Source organism: Castanea sativa, chromosome 3 (genome assembly GCF_040712315.1).
Source record: "Castanea sativa cultivar Marrone di Chiusa Pesio chromosome 3, ASM4071231v1".
Lineage (NCBI taxonomy): Eukaryota > Viridiplantae > Streptophyta > Magnoliopsida > Fagales > Fagaceae > Castanea > Castanea sativa.
The window spans coordinates 33,709,923-33,729,113 of record NC_134015.1 but is presented as its reverse complement, the minus strand read 5'-3'; the positions used below and the strand labels follow the sequence as shown (position 1 = coordinate 33,729,113).

Below are 19,191 nucleotides of genomic sequence, written 5' to 3'. Positions count from 1 at the left end.
AAAATCTGCCTTAGCGATGCGGAAGTTGATGCAGAGCTGGAAAGTCAATCAGCCATTAATTCATGCCATAAATCACTCCCAATTAAGTCAGATCAGCCCTAAATAGCTTGAATTAAATTTACTACACTTTCATCTTCCTTTGGGCCAAGCTTGGAATATCCTGCGTTAGAATCAGCCCAAATCTCTTGAATCAGCCCATTAAGTGCTTCTTGGATCTTCTTGGATCTTGCTCTTGTAATAGGCCCAACTGGAACATGCAATGGATCCTTGAATGCTTGTTGATTCTCATCACTCTCAGCACCTTTCCTAATATTCTTCCACATTCTTCATCCCGGAGTACCTCTACTAACTCTAGTGCACCAACTTCCACTAGACTCTCCATACTTGGTAGCTATAACTTGGCACCTTAAATGATTGGTTTCACTTCCGAAACACCACAACCATTTTCCAAGCAGGGCTTGATTAAACAAACCAACACCTTATTCCAAGCAACAAGAGGATATTTGAAAGCTTCCTCAAAACTCCCCCACAAGAAATTTCTCTGGATCCTTTCTAATCTATCTGCCACAGTTGGAGGGATATTAAACAAGGATAAGAAATAGGTGGGAAAGCTTGAAAGGGTACTTTTAAATAAAGTAAATCTACTCCCTTTCGACAAATATAAACGTTTCCAACCAGAAAGCTTCTTCTCCATATTTTCTATAATAGGATTCCAAATTGATGGATCCTTAAAGATAAAGATAGAAACCTAGGAGTGAACACCTAAGCTTGCTTGTAGTTAGTATCAATTGATGGAAAACTTGTAGGGGTCAATACCTAGGGTAGGCTAGAATTGGCACTAGACAATTAGGACAATTTTAATAAAAAAGATTTATTCATCAAAATAATCCCCCCTTCATAGGAGTAAAATATTTTTATTATATAGACTACTAGACCCTTATTCTAACTGACATAAGAAGCTCCAGTTCTACCTGACTTGGGAAATCCCTATTATTGAATTGCAAAAATAACCCTAAATCTAATAAATTAAAATAGGCAGAAATGCACTTTTTTCCCGGACTCTTATTTTGGTTCCTACATTTTTTTTTACCACATTTAGTCCCTATTTAGAAAAATGCCATTCATTTTAGCCCTTTACGTCAGTGCCCTAAACGGAAAAATCCTAGGTGGTAAACAGAACTATTAAAATAATAATAATAAATTCTATTTTGGCATTAAAAAATGCCACATCAGCATCTAAATTAAAAAAATTAATTTATTAATTTTAACTAAATAAAAAAATTAAAAACAGAAATAAAAACCAAAAATCATATGAATTGAGATTTAAGTGTGTCTTGACCAAGAACAAAAAGAACACAAATCTAAATTTAAGAACACAAACCCAGAAATATACCACGCCAAGACCTATGGTGTCCCTCGCCGTATGCTAACGGGCCACTCCCACTTCGTTGAAGACGTGGTTCTCTCCTCCGACGGAGAGTTCGCTCTGCCTCTAGGACCTCCAGGCCGGCGTCTCCACCCGTTGCATCAAAGACGTCCATCGACAACCGTCAAATCGTCTAGGCTTATCGTGACTGCACGATCAAGCCCTGGAACACCCTCGGAGAATGCAAGTTCACTATTTCTGACAAGTCGGTATGTGAACACAGTTGTGGTTTCGCCCGATGGGTCGTTTTGTGCCAGTGGTGGTGGGAAAGATGGGGCGATCTTGTTGTGGGATTTGGCTGAGGGGAAGAAGCTGTACTTGCTTGACGTGGGTACGATTATTCACGCTCTCTGCTTCAGTCCTGATAGGTATTGGCTTTGCGCTGCCACGGATTAGAGCATTAAGATTTGGGATTTGGAGAGTAAGAGCATTGTTGAGGATTTGAAGGTGGATCTCAAGACCGAGGCTGAGAAGGCCAATGACACCACCTCTTCCAATAGTACAAAGAAGAAGGTATAATTTGAGCAATTGTTTTTGAATTTATATTATGTTATTTTTTATTAATGTGTGTTTATTTGTTTATTGGTTATTGGATGTGGATATGGATAATTTGTTTAGTTTGGGTTTAGATCTCAAATGGGTCTTGTTAGTTTGCTATTTAACCCTTGTTAAAATCATACCTTGTTATTTGTTTCATTTCTTAAGATTGGTGTTTGGATGATAATTAAATGTTTAGGATTGCATAGCATGGTAGTGTTCTTAACTCTAGGTTTGTGTTCTTGTTGTTCTTGTTCGAGACACACTTAAATCTCAATTCATGTGATTTTTGGTTTTTAATTTTTTTATTTAGTTAAAATTAATAAATTAATTTTTTAATTTAGATGCTGATGTGGCATTTTTTAATCCCAAAACAAAAATTTTTATTATTACTTTCATTGTTCCATCTGCCACTTAGGATTTGACCGTTAGGGCATTGATGGAAAGGACTAAAATGGATGACGTTTTTCTAAATAGGGACTAAATGTGGTAAAAATAAAATATAGGGTCCAAAATGGGAATTGGGGAAAAACATAGGGACGAAAAGTGCATTTCCGCCACTAAAATATTAATAACCTAATCAACTGCTACTCCATTCATCCCGTATTGTGTGGCTTGTTTAGAAAATCTCACTTTTTAAGGCAACATCATTTAATGGTTGTCTTTTACATAAAAGGTACAAGTTTTGTTTTAGCATATATTTATATATATGTTACAATGGTGTCCATCTATTTGCTGTTACACAAATACCCTTATTTAAAATCAACTCCAATTATTTTTTATAGAATTTAATAAGAAAATATCATATGTTACAATGGTGTTCATCTAGACACAAAATATCAGGCACATGGTGAGCACATCATCATATGTCATTGAAACACACAAAAGCACCAACCCAAAGCAGATTTTCCACAAACTAAAGCCCTTTTATGTTGGGGTGGTGCTTTTTTTAATAAGCTTTGGGTTTTATAGAAACATAACATAGCCTTAACTCATAGCACATGCTTTGAAAACACACTGTTTTTTCACTCTTCAATTTCCAATGACAATTGTTGTGTTGGTTTCCCATGTTAATATGCCAATCTTTTCACACCAATTCTTTTGCGATCCAAGCTCATTTAAGTAAAATAGCTTCAAATTTTTAACCGCATTTGGGATCCAAACGCAATGAACAAAGTTAGAATTAGTGGAGTTAATGCCAAAAGTGAACTCTACAACAAATGTAAACTACCTATGCAAATTGAATCACGATGTAACTAAGCAAATGAATCAATAGGTGGTTTGAAATAGAAGCACATAGCTAGCAACAATTAACTTAAAAAACCAACCCCAAATAACAGGCCCACCCAAAAACAAAATGCACAATTCATTATACTTATATTAAATATCAGTAGACTTAACTAACACTAGCATCACCAATAATATCAATTTCCATACCAGTAAGAAAAAGGTGCATATGTCATCTCCATTTAAGGCCTCATCACACGCATCAACGCCACACCAATACCATTATTCATTGTCCCATATGTAGCTCTCATACCTAAAAGCCCAAAAATTTAACTAAAAACAGACTAAAAAAATAGCACAATTCCTTCCAAAAACAAAGCAACTACTTTTTTTTTTTTCCTCCCTAAATCTTGCTTTTTTGTTGTCCTATTAGTCTAAGTTAAACAACCTAAGATTGAAAATTGCATTAAGATTAAAAATAGTATGACAAAAAACATAAAATTAGCAGAGATCAAAATACTTGTAGCAGGTAAACTATTTAATGGAATTTACAAATGACAAATTTCTCAAGAGCATTAAAACCAATTATGCTCAAGTAGAAATTGTCCATTAGAAGAATAATGCCTGTTACAGAAAAACTTACCATAGATATAGGACGGAAAAATGTGGAGAAATAAGTTCAATGAACAAAAGCCCATTGTTCCTAATCTCCTGCTTCTTTGCCTTGTTTGGCTTCTACTACATGTTCAAGTAAAAAAAAAAAAAAAAAAAAAGAAGAGAAATTTTCTCAATAGAAATAAATGGGAAATTCCTAAACTTACCATTAAATTATGATATTCATTTTAACGCAATCACATGCCTCAATCACTGTGATTTGTGAACACATCGCAACCGTAGGGAAATTTTAAAAATAATTAAAAAAACCCTCAAAGAACTTGGAAAAAAAAAGAACATAGGAAACAAAAATATAAAGAGGAGCAAATGTTTCAATAAATTTTGAAAAAAACAATTGAATTAAAAAAAAAAAATTAAAAACAACGTAAATTTAATGATAGAACTTCGTTTACTGCAACATGTATATATGTTTTTCCGAACCAAATGGAACCATGGAGATCTTCACTGATATCCCTTTGGACAGATACCCAAAAGAAATTTAACCCAAATACCCCAAACTAAAGCATTTTTACCCAGATTCCTTAATCAGAATCAAATTTAACCCAAACACCTAAATCGATATCAATCCGACCAAAATAACCAAATATAAATGATATTAATCCATAAATTTAAAAAGTGAAAAAAAAAAAAAAACCTTTACCAGTGGGGTTACAATCGTCTAATGGTGGTGGGAGAACAGACTTTAGCGGACATACAGCCTAGTGAACTCCCACTCTCTCTCTCTCTCTATCCTAGTCTTTTTCTTTTGGGTGTACTGAAACAGCTGTCCCTCTTATTAAAAGAAGAAACAAATGCATCCCAAGAAAGAGAATCAACCCATCAATTGACAATAACAATCGAAGAAGAAACCTAGCCGATTAAGTGGAATTAGCTGAGTTTGCACTTTGTTGCAAGGAAGGTTTTTTCTTCAGGCTGTTTGTGTTTAACGAATGGAAACATCGGATGTTTTAACGTTTGTGTTTTTAGATGCGTGGAATGAAATGGTTTGACGTTTGGCTTTGAGTTTTTCATACGTTATAACTTTTCACTTTTTTTAACTAACGTGGCAGAATTTTGAGTGGGCTTTTCTCCTATGTGGCAAAACGACCTTAATTGTATGAACAACTCTCTCGGCTTCTATTATTATATATAGTATATGGTATATGATATATATTGATTTTTTTCATGTTAGGATGAAACAAACACTAAAAATGATTTTTGAAGCATTTTCATGAACACCCCTGAACACTTGAAAATTAAAATGTTTTCAACTTTCCAATGAAACAAATGAAGCATTAGTGAAAGAAGGTTATTGAGTGAAAGGCATGAGAAAATTGTTTTTTGACTTTTCAAAGATGACTTCATTTTAGGACAACCCAAAATGGAATAGAGAACTAACAATTTGGGATGGAGAGAGTAATACCTAAATTAGAATTGACTAAAAACTACAATTGACTCTAAAATAAATAAGATTAATTTTTGGAATGGAGAGAGTAATACCTAAATTAGAATTGACTAAAAACTACAACTGATTCTAAAATAAATAAGATTAATTTAAAATAAATCATTTAATGTGCCAAGAGCCTTGTAGATCAACTAGTTAGCATCTCTATGTGTTTCCAATAGAGATATCTTGGATTCAAATCTCCCTTCCCCCAATTATCGAATTATTAGGAAATTTTTTTTCTTGTGCATCTCGCATCCTCCTCCCTCTAGTGGAGAAAACTCGGGCCCTATTTCATAAAATGAATACAAAAAAAGTTAGTTAGAAATCTCGTCCACGTCATCCTTTATCACCAAGATCTCATTACCAATGTCGTCTTCTAAGTGGGAGTAGTCATCTTATTCTGAACTGCCAAAAACAATGCATTAACGCATATACTAATTTCATCACAATCCTTACTAACCTTGACAACTCGCTCCTGAATAGCTTTCTTTAGTTTTTCTAAGGCTTCGTTTGGGAGTTCATAGGGGAATGGAATGATCATAAGGGAATGGAAAGGAATGAAATGTATTTAAGAGAAAGGAATGGAAAAGAATGGAATGGAATGGAATTAATTAACCTTAATTGGATGTTTTAAAATAAAAGAATGGAAATGAATTAAAATGAATGGAATGTAAGTAATTTTGTTTGGGAGTAACATGGAGGGAATGGAATAGAATAATTTTATGACAATATTACAGTTAGACTTTCTATTTTAAATTAAAGGGTTGAATATATAGGGGTATTTTGGGAGTTTTAGTAAAAGAATTCATTAAATCTAATTTCATTCCCTTCCATTCCTCCCAATTTTGGGGAGAATGAAAATTTGAGGTTTTAAGGAAATAGAGAGGAATGAGTATTCCCTTCTACTCATTCCATTCCCTCCCACTTAAACTCCCAAACAATGGAATGAACTTTCCATTTTCTCCATTAAAACTCCCAAACAAGGGAAGGGAAGAATATTCTAAAATTATTCTTTTCATTCCTTCCATTCCATTCTTTCCTCCCAAACGAGGCCTAAGTGTTGATGAAAGGAGAAAACTTGACCTCTATTTTATCAAATGAATACAAAAAAAGCCCGTTAGAAAACTCGACTGCACCATCCTTTATTAACAAGATCTCATTACCAACGTTGTCTTCTACATGGGAAGCAGTAATCTCATTGTAAACTGTAGGCGTTCAATAAATTAAGGCAGCTTGGTCTTCAACGACTTTCTTTACTTTTTCTAAGTCTTGACGAAAGGTAAATTGTTAAGGAGTGAGCTGAGGACGAGAAATTGTATGAACATTCCTCTTGTTTTCGGATCATGCAATTGTCCATTTGTTCCTTTGCCTGCCTCATGTTGTCTCATCGAACCCTAGAAAATTGCCATGATAAGGTTGTGGTAGATAATTCTTTTGAATTCAAATCCTATTATAAAGTGTTACACTCAACAGCTCAATCGTCTTTTCCTTGGATGAGAGTGGAACACTAAAATGCTAACTGCTTCTTCCTCTGGACAAGGAATTCTTATTGAATTTGTCAAAACGGTAATAGGAAGTTTTAAGATTTGCTAAAAACTACATAGGCAAGGTCAAATAGTGAATAGTAAGATGTTCCTCAATATGCATATGAATTCACACTCTCAGTTGGTATTAGAAAAATAAGAAAAGTAATCATTATGTGACATGTATGATTGATAGTAGAAACTACAATTAGGAATATGTTCCTATTAATGTTTGTACAAGACTGTATGTGTTATTTCATAAAGTGTGTTTTGGGAAATTATCCTAGCACACATAAAATATTAATTATATATGTTGACATTGTTAAAAATATAAAGTGAGAGAGAGAAAGACTGAATAGTTTGTATATTGATGTGTATTATGTATAAATAACACTGTACAATAGAGAGCTTTATAGAGGCTAAGTATATGTGAAGGACAAGAAATATAAGTATATTACAAGTACAATATATTGGGTTAAGCTCGATGGGCTAGGCTAGACTAAGCTATATACTAACATTCCACCTCAAACTCGAGGTGGCAAGGAGGAAGCCAATTGGAGTTTGGATATAAAATCTCGAAGATGACCAGGCGGGTGAGTTTTGGTGAAGATATTACCAAGTTGATTGGCGGAGGAGATGGAGAACAATAGGAGATTGCCTTTCTTGAGATGCTGGCAAGTGATGTGGCAGTCAATCTCAATGTGCTTGGTGCGTTCATGGAAGATATCGTTATGAGCAATGTAGATAGCATTACAATTATCACAATAAAGAAGAGTGGCAGTGGGCTGTGGAGCTTCTATGTCAACCAAGAGCCATTGAAGCCAAACAAGCTCGCAAGTGACATCAATAAGGGCATGATACTCAACCTTGATACTAGAACGGGAAATCACGTCCTGCTTCTTGCTATGCTATGAGACGAGAAGTACCCAACAAGAAACAAAAACTTGTGATGGAGCATTGATCAGTCAGATCACCTGCCCAATTCGCATCTGAATAAGCATGGAGCTCGAGAGAAGTCCAAGAGGAGTAGTGAAGACCATGATAAAGTGTGCCTTTGATGTATCGAAGAATCCGAAGAACAGTAGTATAGTGGATAGAATGAGGGGCGTCCATGAACTTATTAACTATAGTCACGACGTGTGAAATATTTGAGCGAGTGACAGTGAGATAGATCAGACTATCAACCAACTGACGATAACAAGTAGCATCAGATATAGGTTCACCATCCAAGGGTGTGAGTTTGGCATTGTATTCCAAGGGAGTGGAAACAATCTTGTTGCCTGTGATACCGGCTTTGGAGTGAAGATCAAAAGCATATGTAGTTTGGGAAAGATGGTATCCATTAAAGAATGAGGTAATGTTAAGCCCAAAAAAATAGTTGAGAGTGCCCAGATCTTTCATCTCAAAATGCTAACTAAGGAAGTGCTGAAGAGAACGGATAACTGCAGAATCATCTCCAGTAATAATCATGTCATCAACATAAAGAAGAATAAAAGTGATACTAGCAGAGGATCTTCAGACGAAGAGAGTAGTGTCATGAGGACTCGAAATGAAACTTTGTTGAGCAACAACTAAGTTAAACTTTTCAAATCAAGCCCGAGGAGTTTGCTTGAGGCCATAAAAAGCACGGCGAAGGCAACAAACTTGACGACTTGAGTGAGTATAGCCAGGGGGTGGTTGCATGTACATTTCTTCTTGAAAGTCTCCATTGAGGAAAGCATTCTTCACATCCATTTGATAAAGAGGTCAGCGGCGAACGGTGGCCATAGCAATGAGACATATGACAGATGTAAGACGAGCAATAAGAGAAAATGTTTTCTCATAGTCAATGACATATTCTTGAGTAAAGCCCTTGGCAACTAGGTGAGCTTTATATCGTTCAACAGATCCATTAGCCTTGGTCTTGATCTTGTAAACTCACCTACAACCTATTACAGACTGACTAGGAGGCAAATCAACCATATCCCAAGTGTGATTTTTGTTAAGAGTATCTAGTCCTTTGGACATAGCTTGCTACCAAAGAGGGTCAGTATGTGCCTCACGATAGGTGTGAGGCTTATAGAGGGTGGCAAGAGCAAAAAAGCAGTGATAATTAGTGAGATAAGGAGGAGAAACGCTTACCCAAGGAGAGCGATGAAGATCAGGACCAACAGGAGGCTCAAGAGATGGTGGTGCCACAGGATCCAAGACAAGCGGGTCACGTGCAAGGGACAAAATCGGAGATGAGTCGTCTGGAGAGGCAGCCAATGTTGAAGAATCCTCCACAAGTTTAGGATAAAGAATCCTCCACAAGTTTAGGATAAAGAGGGAGGACATAGGAAACTGCTGAAGACTTATGAAAGGACAATGTTCCTAAAACTCAACATGATGGGAGACACGAAGGTAATGAGTTATGGGATCACAGCAACAAAATCCCTTTTGGGATACACCATAGCCAAGGAAGCAATAGAGAGGAGCACAAGGTTGGAGCTTTGTCCGTTCATGAGGAGGAAGAGAGACAAAACAAGCACAATCAAAGACCCAAAGAGAGGAGTAGTCAAGGGTTTGACCACAGAGGAGCTCTAATGATTTGTTGTGTGTGGTCGGTGAAGGAATACGATTAATGGTGTAAACAGCAATGAGTGTTGCCTCACCCCAAAAGCGCTCAGGAATAGAGGCAGAAATGAGAAGGGTGCGGACAACATAAAAAATGTGACAATGTTTTTGTTCTGCACGACCATTTGTTAAGAGGTGTAAAGACAATACAGGTGAGGGAGGGTATTATTGCTATCTAAAATGGATGGGAAAGATTTATCATTATATTCTTAAGCATTATTTGACCGAAAGATCTTAATGGTGCGATTGAACTATGTTTCAATCATTTTATGAAATGTTTGATAAATGGATACAAGTTCAGACCTATGGTGAAGCAGATAAATTTAAGTATATCGAGAAAAAATCATCCACAAATATGATAAAATATCAAGATCCCCCCTCAGTGAGAACTAGTGTAGGACCCCAAATATCAGAATGTATAAGATCAAAAGGTGTAGAAGAAAAAGAGTCACTATTATTAAAGGGCAATTTTGTTTATTTGCCAAAATGATAGGGAAAACAATCAATTTTTAGAAATTGAACTGAACCTAAATGACCTTGAGAAGTTAACAACTGAAGACGAGATAATGATGTATGACCAAGATGAGCATGCCAAAAATCAGGTGAGAGGGTGGCAATAGTAGTAGCAGCAAAAACAACTTGTGAAGGAATCTTCAAGTTGTGAACCTCAAACATACGTCCAACCTTATAACCTGTCCCAAGCACTTGACTCGTCCTAGGATCTTGCACATCATCCATATCATGATTAGTAAATAAAATATCTACTCCTAATTCACAAAGTTGACCAACAGAAAGAAAATTAAGGGACAACTTTGGAATATGAAAGTGTCACTAAGGGATAAACTAGGAGACTTGAGGTGATAGAAAGGGTAGTGGAAGTTCGGGACCTGTTGAACTACTGCCTCAGTATCAACTATAGTAAGTGAGGAAGCCAAAGACCTGTAGGAACCGATAGATCTGAGGGACACACAACAGCTAGCCAAGGAAAAGGAGCTTTTTCTGCTCTTGCATGAGTTTCTGTAGTTTTCAACAAACAGAGATATTATGGTCTTTGGCACGGCAAAATTCGCAGTGAGTACCTTTGGAAGACTGAGAGGTGGGATGCCCAGAGTTTATTCATGGAGGAGCAGTGAATGTAGCAATGGGAGGCTGTGGAGGAGGAGAAGGTGTAGCCAACACATGATCAGATAATGACATGTGATAAGTAGGCTGACGGTTCTCCTTGGAGATGAGCTTCTTGATTGCATCATCAAGAGGATTAGGAGACCGGCTGAGCAGAAAAGCCCTAGTAGACTCAAAATCCTCACGCAAACCCATCATGAATTGCATAAATTGATGACGATCCTGATATTTGGCAAAGAGCTCAATGTCCTCAGCATACTTATTGATAAACCAAGACAAGATCTTACTTTGAATACTCTCCCATTATTTTAAGCATGCTTCATAATCATCCTCTGTTAGAACAGTAATCTTGTAGGAATCGGCATCAACTGTGGCTTTGGACTTAGGTATTGGCACTGGCTTGGTAATCGAACCTATTACATAAGTTTACGTCCCTTGAGAAAAACAGTCTTATTTTGAGACCATGCATGTAGCTAGTAGGACCATCCAAGATAATGGTGATATGATGTATAATGTTTTGTTTGTTTTGTTGAGCCATAATGAAGAAAATGACCAAAAAGAGGGATTTAGAGACCTCAAACGAAGAAATGGAATCCAAAATTAGAATCTACATGAAAAACTGAGCAAGATAAGCCCTATTGAAAATTTGACTTTTTGGTAAAAAGTCAATGTTGGGTCAACAGTCAAAGTCAATGGTCAATGGTCTAAGTCAACGGTCAAACAGTGCCTGGTCAACGGATGACGTGTGCTGACGCAGGACGCTGATGCAGACTAATGACGTGGCAAGATGACGTCATTGTTGACGTGGAACACTGATGCACACTAATGACGTCACCCTATGGCTAACATGGTGTCATGCGGATTGGATTTGGCGCGTGGAACGCGAGGAGCGCTTGGCGGCATAAATCTAGGGCATGGCGGTGCATGACAAGTTCTGGTGGAGCATGGAGGTGCGTGAGGTGCGTGTTTGACTCGCAGGGAACCTTTGGCAGCGCATGTGGGCATGTGAGAAGCCGACTCAAGAGTTTTTCGGCTGGGTTTTGCTCAGCATAGTCTGATCTATCAATTCTTGGCCATGGTTCAACAATTTGATGGGAGAACGTATTGGATCCGAGGGTTGCAGTGCCTGTGGCTTGAAGGCGGTAACTCGCTTCTGACAGTGGTTACTGGATGAAGGTGAAGGCAATGGAAGAACACCGGAGATGACCACAAGTACCAGAAAGTCAGAGCAATGTCTCTGATACCATGTGAAGAATATAAAGTGGGGGAGTAAAAGACTGAATAGTTTGTATATTGATGTATATTCTGTATAAATAACACTATTCAATAGAGAGCTTTATATAGGTTAAGTATGTGTGAAGTACAAGTAATATGAGTATATTTCAAATACAGTGTATTGGACTAAGCCCGATGAGCTAGGCTAGACTAAGCTATATGCTAACGGGTATTACACTGATATTACTATTTTATTGCTAACTCAATACAAACTCATAATAGTATGAATACAATACTTTAAAAAAAAAATATCTATCTTTTTCTTTTTTCTTTTTTTAATTCAAAGGAAGAATTAAGCATTGGGTTAAATCAAAGGAGAAATATAATTAGTCATAGGATGTTAAAAGGGGAAATAGATTACAAGGTCAATTTCTTTCGTCTTTAACTCAAAATCCATGCCTTCTACTTCAGTTTATAATTCAAGTTCATTCTGATTAATTTATGCTACACTTCATTTAAAAGGTGAGAGTTAAATAAGTATGCCTACATGACTACTTCCAAGATTAGCCTATTAAAACATAATTCTTTTCCTTATCACCAAATCAAACTCACTGGAGTTTCAAACCTCCCACATTGTGGACACCCAGCCACCATCCAAAGCCTTGAGCTCTCTGCTAGGAAACCTAACCTTGAACAGCCACTCTAAGGCCCATTCGGCCACCCATGCTACAAATCCCCGACCACCACTTGCCAGCACCCAAGCCCTTTCTCCACCTTGATAGCCTCAAATCCATTAAACATGATTCCTCATTGACTGTATAACTGTCCAGCCCCATCACCTTCTAAAACTCATTAAAAAAAAAGAAAAAAGAGTCGACTTGCCCTTCTTTCCATTCGACATCACCCTGATCTAGAAAACTTTCCTCAATGCCACCAAAGACATGCTGTGCTGCTGCCATAACTCCATTGTAAAGTTGTTTCACTCATTGTCCCTACCGTGCCACTTAATTGCTATTGGGACCGAGATCTGTTGTGAGGATATAAAGGCCCTTTGATGTTGTCGTGCTTTCACTTGAGGCACTTGTCAAAAAAAAAAAAAAAATCATTTGGTACCATATTTAGAATGACTGAACATGGGATATGTTTATTGTAATGGATACATTCTTATGATTATGCTATCTGTGCCAATTGTGAAGTTTGTTGATTGCCTTATTTTGAACTATATACAGGTTGGGAGCAGGATAACAAGCAAGCGTATTTCTCAGATGCTAGAGAAGTGCTCTCCATGCTCATATATTATGGTTGACAGCCATCCATGTCGTCATGATGCTTCACATATTGTAACTCACAGGATTGAGAGTACTGTTGTTGAATTTGCCAGTTGTTTACTTAAAGCTACATCTCCAAATAAGAATAGCAAGTGGAGCTCATTTCTACAAATATTGAATATGATGGTAATTGATCCCAGGCAATGAAGCTGTATTTATTATATGCCTCTCTTTACTTATGTTGCTTTTGTCCCATTTTGATATGTTTCTATGGCAACATCTATGCCAATAAAGCGATATAGTTTGATCCAGGTTGACCAGTGTCACCTTAAGCCCTACTAAACATTAAAATGCCACCAGACTAAATCACTTTTTGAATTCAATTTTGGATATCATTAGTGATCTTGAATATTACCCCCCACATGTGGAAAAAAAAAAATTTGTGGGACCTGAAGAAAATCTCCAGCCGTCCTTTTTAAAGCCAAGTTTATGAGGAGCATTCCACTTGGAATGAGGAATTGTATGGTTCCTATAGGAGTTTGAATCAGAGGTGCCAGTTTAAGACATCATTTTGAGATTTAAATTATAGGTTTTATTTTCCCTAAATGAAAAAATCCTTAGTAGCTTGCTTGTTTTGCAGTTTTCTCCTCTCTGGAGAGAGAACTAAACAGTTCATTCTTTTCCTTTGGTTGACCTTACATACGTACATTGTTGGAATGAAGTAAATGATTTTGTTTAGTGTGATATATCATGCCTTGGTTCCCTGCACTTCCAGGGGTTTAAAATTCTTTTGTTGTATATATTGATTTATACTCATAGTATTAAAAAAAAGTAGTGCTTTTGTCAGTCTTTTCTCCCTTTTTCTTTGTGTCTTGTTGAGTTTCATTTACCTATTTTGTAGGTTGCATGGGAGATATCATTTCAAATTAGCACCCATTACTCATTGACTGAACCTCAAGCTGCACGCACAATTTCAGAAATACTATCATCCAAGTCTGCTCTTTTCGTAGGGAATAGCATGGCAATACGTGATGTAGATATGTATGGACACGATTGGTCAGAATGTATTCATAGTTTTTCAGCCTCAATGTTGGACTCAGAACTACCATTCCACTGGTTGCGGGTGGCTGGGAATAGGGGAGCTAGTGGTATTGATGGGTTGCTCAGCACGGCTGTTGGCTTTGCTGTGGGTTGCAACAAACAAGTAAGTTCGTAAGATTTTTTCTTTTTGGAGTGAACTATTTTATGAGCGTTAAGTTCTGGTTAAAACTCAGTCTTTAGTTGGAGGAGTTTTTTGATGCTGCATGTAAGCTACAGATGGCTCATTGACAGAAATTGGATGTTCTGTCGTTTATATTTCTTCTTGTTGGTGGATTTCTTATAAGGTGTTTTTTTATTATTTATTATTAATTATTATTATTATTATTATTATCATTATCATTATCATTATCATTATTAATAATTCCTTGAAGGAGCAAGGTATGAGTTTGACTAGTTGATGCAAAATGTGAATGGTGTTTTATTTTTGCGTTAACACTTGAAGTGCCTTTTTGTTTGTACAGCAGTTATCTTCCAATGTTCATAATTAAAATAGATATAACTTATAAATGCCCTTTCTGTTCTTCATCATGCTTGTGAAGACTGCCAAGTTACAGATCTTTTTACCAAAGATATTGATGTTCCTTACCCTATTAGACCATAATCTTAATAGGGCTTGCCACATGGATGGTTTTTTATCATTTAGTTGGATTATCCAGTTGCATCTTAAAAGGGTAACTACATAATAAACCCCGAAGTTTGTCCTTAGTTCAAAGTTAACCTTGAATTTTAATTTACATAAATTTGCATCTTATAGTTTTAACAATGTTATAATTTGACCCTTTGTTAGTTGAAAAAGGATCCTATCCATTTGCTTTTGAAATGGAGAGGATCCATTGTATGGTGAAGATTTAGTAGTTCACAAATCTAAGGCAGAATGTTAGGCCACATCAATTTAAAAAACAAAATCATCATTCCTTATTCGTTGGAATGAGAGTTTAATTGATGTGTCATCATGTGCACCTTTAAATGCATGAAAACTAAATCTTCATCATGAAATGGACGCTCTTTGTTTTATAGCAAATGGAGAGGATCACATTCTTAGTATAGTTGACCAAAAGTAACAAAAACCCGAGTAAGCCATACATGGAACCTATCTAGACACAAAATCTTTCGAATTGTAGTTAGTTTTTGACATAGAAAAATATTGCAAAATGGCTTACTCATGTGTAAAAAGAACTTAATACAATTTTGCGTGGTTGAAGGAAAAGATCCAAATACATGTTTTATTCTTTTCGATAATGCATATTTACCTTGGCTGATATTATAAACCGTGCTAACCTTGGTATGGAAGTTATGCATGTACATAATGCTCATAATTTTCCTCTAGACTTAGCATCTAAGAAGATCCCGTCATTCTAAAAAAATAGGATTTCTTGTAATAAGTTTTTGATATTTAGTAACTTTTGTTAAAAAATAATCCTAGAAATCCAGACATTTTATTGGTATTCTAAAAAAATAGAGAAATCAGAACTAAGTCAAGATGATACGAACCAATCCCTTCTTCTTGTGCCTAAGATCTTACCATTTCCAAAGGACCAAGGGCAATTTCTTACTCGTTACTCACTAATCCGCCACTGGAAACACCACTTCTGGTCCGACTTGTGGCCTAACTATGACGTCATTGTGTTGTGAGTTTTGCTTGCACTAAAGTATCGTTTGGCATTCATGTGGAGGATTAGGGTCTCTGTTATTTTTAGTTAACAGAAAATCACTCAGGATCCAGACTGTAACAATTTTTAAAAGCTATAGTTTGGACATTGATGCAATTGAAAACTCTTGGATTAAATTTGAAAACAGGGTCAAACTCTAGGATTTATTATGTAACTACCCCATTTTAATTATAATGTCCTTCCTCAATACTTTCATCCACATCATGGCCTCTTTTTTTTTTGCAATTTTTGTTCCTCCAATTTTAATAAGGTCACACTTGTTCATACCTGGGCATTCCTATGTATTTGTTGGCATGACAAAACCACTTGAGGCAACTTGCCCTCGTCAAATCCTCAAATTGGTGCCAATCCAACCTTAAAACTAATATCCACATTCTCATTTCTATCTTTCCTCTTTTTGCGACTTGTCTGTCTTAACAAAAAAAACTTTTGACGAACAAAAACCATACTCACACACAAGTGTGTGTATGTGTGTGTGTGTATGTGTGTGTGTGTGTGTGTATAGAGAGAGAGAGAGAGATTAGATTCCCATGGTGCAATTCATCTCTTAATTAGGTTATTTTTTTCTGCCAAGTGTAACAGAAAGTAAGGGGAAGTATATGACCCATGGCAGTGTAATATTCTTAAAAGGGTTATAGGATGCACGGACACTGACATGAACACAGGTATGGGTATGGGTACGATAGGTCGATACAAGCAATTTTTGAAAAATTATAACATGATATGATAGATTAGACATTGTTTAGAAATGAATATGACATGGGTACGGTACCCCAAATGAAGTGTCCATGCTTCATGTTATATTGTCCATAGAATTGGATTGGATTATTGATGATATCTCAAGGACATGTTTTTGGTAAATTTGGCCATAATTGGTACTTCTTAGGCCCGTTACTCTGGATATGATTACTAATGTATTTTCATTTCACTCGAATTCGAGTAAATCGCTCCAATATAAATTCTAAGTCAGTTTCGTGTTGTTTGATTAGATCCTTTAGGTGACCTAGTTAGGTAGACTATTGGTGGTGTAATTACTTCTCATGAAAGTTGTTGTCAAGGTCTGGTGATCATGAGTATTAGATGATGCTCTTTTTCTTTTTGGGAGAGAGCGAGGAGTTTTAGTTAATGTCGCATATGGTTATCCTGATTCTGTTTTTGTGTTGATGTGAAATGGTAAGATCATGGGAAGTAGCCCAATGTAGAAACACATTGTATAGGAAGAAATTTCCTAAGAGGCACTCTGCTGGAGAAAAAAGTTACCAAGTACCTTCCCTCCAACTTTGGGTCAGTGGAAAAATGATTCCTCGTATTTTCAATTTAAGAAATAAACTCCCCAGCTTAAGACCATGAAATTACTCCTTCCATTCTGGACTTGAAATGTTTTACTTGGTGTTCTTTGTCTGATTGGATGTCAGTGAGTAGTGGTTTTCCCTTTTCCTCGATAGTTGAATTTTTGGATGTGTTCTTTCCATTGATTTCTTAGGCCTGTAGCAGCACACTCCCTGTGTACTCATTGTTATCTTGTTTCTTAATAATATTCATTTTTACTGATACACACACACACACACACACACACACACACACATACATACATACATTTAAAAAAAAAAAAAAATCTCCTTCCAGCCAAGTGGTCATGGGTAATGCACTTGGATTGAATTCCACCCACTCAATGGAGGTTGGATGTGATGCAGCCACCCTCTACCATTAGGACTGACAAACAGCCAACCAACCCCCTCTACCATTAAGACTGACAACCAGCCACCCTCTACAAGCTAAACAGCCAGCCAACCTTTCTGACCTCTTAGGACAGCCAGCAGCCCCTTATTTTGACTTCTCATATCTGCCATGTATCCTCTTTAATTACAGCTTTGACTTATATAACTATTAGCTACTTTATTTCCTAATAGTTACAGATTATAAATAGGCTAGCTATGTAAGAGTACAATCAGTTTTTGATGTGAATATAATTTAGTTTCAGACCTGGACAGAAACTTGTTTCTCCAATTTCTCTGTAATTCCAGCTTTAATTCTTAAATTTAATGCAATTCTAGTTCAAGTTCTCAATCAATTGATCTTGATTTCCATCATTTGGTATCAAAGCACAGATTTGGTCCTCTTTTTTCCCTTCCACTTTGATCATTTGAGCCATAGATTTCCTTGTGTTTCTTTTTTTTTTTCTCCCTCCATTCAAGATCCTAGAATTTAGATCTAGGTTCCTTGTGACAATCAAATCTATGGCTGTTGCAAATATCACAGATTTGATCACTTGTGCTGTTACTTCTATTTACAATTTTTTCAAAGATTATGAAGCTTCTAATGGCTCAAAGAAGGAGAGGTGGAATAAGGGGGAATCAAATGGATGTTGGGGAAGGAGTTGAAGCCAACCCTCCAGTGGGGAGGAATGTTGGACGGAATCAAAACATAGAGAGAGAAGACATGATTGCTGAATTAAGGAGACAAGTTGCGGCACTTACGGAGGTGGTGCAGTGTATGCAGCCTCCTCATGAGACTGCTGATGAGTCCGATGACTCTCACTCTCATTTTGAGAACCCTTTTGGAGCTCCTCCTAGGGGTAGGCCTTATGTGGAAAGAAATGAGCCAAGGCTTGACTACAATTTCAAGGTTGAAATTCCAAAATTTCAATGGAGTCTCAAACCGGAAGACTTTGTAGATTGGCTTAACACAAAGGGTGTTTGATTATTATGAAGTTATAGATGAAAAGAAAGTGAAGCTAGTCGCTATTCGCCTTAAAGGGAGAGCTTCCGCTTGGTGGGAACAATTGCAAATTTCTCGCCAAAGAAGTGGTAAAGTCAAGATCAAGAGTTGGGAGAAGATGAAGAAAAAGCTCCGTGAGCAATTTCTTCCTTTCAACTACACCCAATCACTCTACAAAGACCTACACAACCTTAAGCAAGAGGGAAGTGTAGAGGAGTATACGGAGGCGTTTCACCAACTTGTAGTAAGGGTAGATTTGAATGAAAGTGAAGAGCAAATGGTTGCAAGGTACTTGAGTGGATTGAAGCCATCCATCCAAGATGTCCTTAGTCTTCAATCATTGTGGAACGTGTTGGAAGCCTACAACCGGGCTTTACTGGTAGAGAAGCAACAAACTAGGCCAACTTTAAGGTCTGGACAGTGGGGTTCCAGGTCTGGGCAGGGGATTTCTAGCCAATATAAGGTTGGGAATTCAAGTACAAATGGGAGAGGAGAAACTTCTAGGGTTGAACGACAACCAGCAGGTTCTAAATCTGCTATTACAGCCCCAAAACGTTCCCAAACAGCCACTGTTGGCGGGGGTAGACAGCAACAGGTGGGTACTTTCAAATGTTTCAAGTGTGGAGAGCCGGGGCATCAATCTTCGGATTGTAGGAAGAAGGATCTTATGTTGGAGGAAGTAAAAGAG

General features: G+C 36.9%; 1 protein-coding gene and 1 pseudogene across 5 annotated transcripts in view; both read left to right on the top strand.

The window, feature by feature from the left end:
* The window catches only part of LOC142629734 (protein PHYLLO, chloroplastic), a 65,173-nt gene that overhangs the window by 26,115 nt on the left and 19,867 nt on the right, over window positions 1-19,191 (top strand). For all 5 annotated transcript variants that reach the window (XR_012843108.1, XM_075803771.1, XM_075803770.1 and 2 more), the window contains 2 exons: window positions 12,976-13,200; window positions 13,916-14,218. Coding sequence is in view for 4 of the 5 variants with exons in the window: in XM_075803771.1 (XP_075659886.1) it covers window positions 12,976-13,200; window positions 13,916-14,218 (528 nt within the window). In the remaining variant the exon portion in view is untranslated. The remainder of the gene's footprint in view (window positions 1-12,975; window positions 13,201-13,915; window positions 14,219-19,191) is intronic.
* On the top strand, window positions 1,328-10,335 carry LOC142627802 (small ribosomal subunit protein RACK1y-like; annotated as a pseudogene).